This window comes from Buceros rhinoceros, unplaced genomic scaffold, assembly GCF_000710305.1.
Source record: "Buceros rhinoceros silvestris isolate BGI_N320 unplaced genomic scaffold, ASM71030v1 scaffold30924, whole genome shotgun sequence".
NCBI classification, from domain to species: Eukaryota; Metazoa; Chordata; class Aves; order Bucerotiformes; family Bucerotidae; genus Buceros; species Buceros rhinoceros.
The window spans coordinates 11,021-12,706 of record NW_010409334.1 but is presented as its reverse complement, the minus strand read 5'-3'; the positions used below and the strand labels follow the sequence as shown (position 1 = coordinate 12,706).

The following is a 1,686-nucleotide window of genomic DNA, read 5'->3' as shown; positions in this document are numbered from 1 at the left end:
CGCAGGAATTCCACCCTCTACCTAGTGCGGAAGGTTCTGTTTAGCAGGAGTTACTGTGTCTTTCCAAGATCTAACCCGCGCTTCCTTTTGTCCTTCAGCGCCAGCTTTGCGCCGGCCTGTTTGTCCCATGAGATCATCACACGCAAGTGAGTGTTTTTGCAGACCCTGTGGAAGGTGGACGGGGAAGCGGTGGGGAATGAACTGGTCCCGGCAGCCTGACCCCTCTCATACAATCTGTACGGTTTGTCTTTGCAGTCACTGGACAGACATCCAGGTGAAGGGGACGTCACTACCCCGTGCCCTGCACTGTTGGGACCGGAGCTTACATGAGAGCAACAAAAATGGGAAGGTGCCTCTGAAAGGCTGCCCGATTCATCTGATCGACAGCTGCCCGTGGCCTCACTGCAACCCCTCGTGCCCCACTATCAGGGACCAGTTCACAGGGCAGGAGATGAATGTGATCCAGTTCCTCATGCACATGGGTTTTGACGTGCAGAAGATGGCACAGCAACAGGGCCTGGAGCCCAGTAAACTTCTGGGGATGCTCAGCAGTGGTAACTAGGGAGGGGTCTTCAGAGGGGCAGGGAGGTGAGATCAGGAGGAGACGCTAAGCCCTTCTCCCACCCTTTCTAATCTTCCCTACGCTCATGTAGGCAGATGCACGCTCACGCCCATGCATGCTCACACCAGTGCACACCCGTGTGCTCCCACACTCTTGCACATGTAGGATGTGTCAAGAAAAAAAAAAAAAGGCAATTTCTTGCTTACGCTATTTGACTGGAACTCGTTACCTCCAAGCTCCAGGGCTCAGTTCTGGCCATTCACATCCTCTTCCTGTGTTACACAAGGCAATCTGATACAGGGAGTAGCAAAGCCATAAATAGCAGCAAAGAGAACCTTCCCCAGCTCCAGGACTTCTTGCCATGAATTTTACATCATAGACTTGATACAAGTGGTGAAAAAAGCAAGCACTGGATTTCTTTTGTCCAACCAGAAGTGAAGGAATGCTAACATGACTTCCTGGAGGTCAGCATCTCTCGATGAGTCATGACGTACAAACCCAGGACGCGTGCTAGGGATGGACACTCTTATACTCAATTTACTTTCGTATTATTTTATAAAATGAGTTTTTTATTACTTTTTTTAAACTAAGCAAGAAATATAAATGATATTGTTTTGTAACATATTTTTTTTAAATAACGAAGAAACCTCTTGCTACTTTGGCAACGTGGACATATTTATTTTAATATGTAAAACGCTATTTATAAGGGCTGACCAGAGAACCGTACCGATGTCTTTGTAAAGTTGTATATGCTGCTCGTTCGGATGGGTTATCCTTATGATCACTTGTGCCTGGGAGAGGGCTGAGGGTGGTGTTGACGTTTGTATTAATTAGACTTCTGTCTTCCCCTTGCAGTGTGCTTTGTCGTTGTTTCTCTGAGGGAGAGGTTGTAATGCCAGGTCTAAGTACAGAGGTTTTCACCCGGGATCTGGTGTTTGAGTACTCGAGCATTTTCAGCTTGGCTGATGTGCCGGGTGTTGCAGGGCGTTTGCATTTTAAGCTGCAGGGAGATCCGTGTGTGCAGCAAAGTCCTATGCTAGTGAGAGAGGTGTTTGACCAGACCGACTGGCCCGCCTTAACACGGGGAGCGTTTGGGACAGACGAGGCAGAGGACACAAGACAAG

General features: G+C 48.6%; 1 protein-coding gene across 1 annotated transcript in view; it reads left to right on the top strand.

Moving 5' to 3' along the window:
• The window catches only part of NOTUM (notum pectinacetylesterase homolog (Drosophila)), a 6,541-nt gene extending 4,855 nt beyond the window's left edge, over positions 1-1,686 (top strand). The window contains exons 7-8 of the mRNA XM_010135211.1: positions 99-146; positions 256-1,686. Coding sequence (XP_010133513.1) covers positions 99-146; positions 256-562 — 355 coding nt within the window. The 3' untranslated portion in view covers positions 563-1,686. The remainder of the gene's footprint in view (positions 1-98; positions 147-255) is intronic.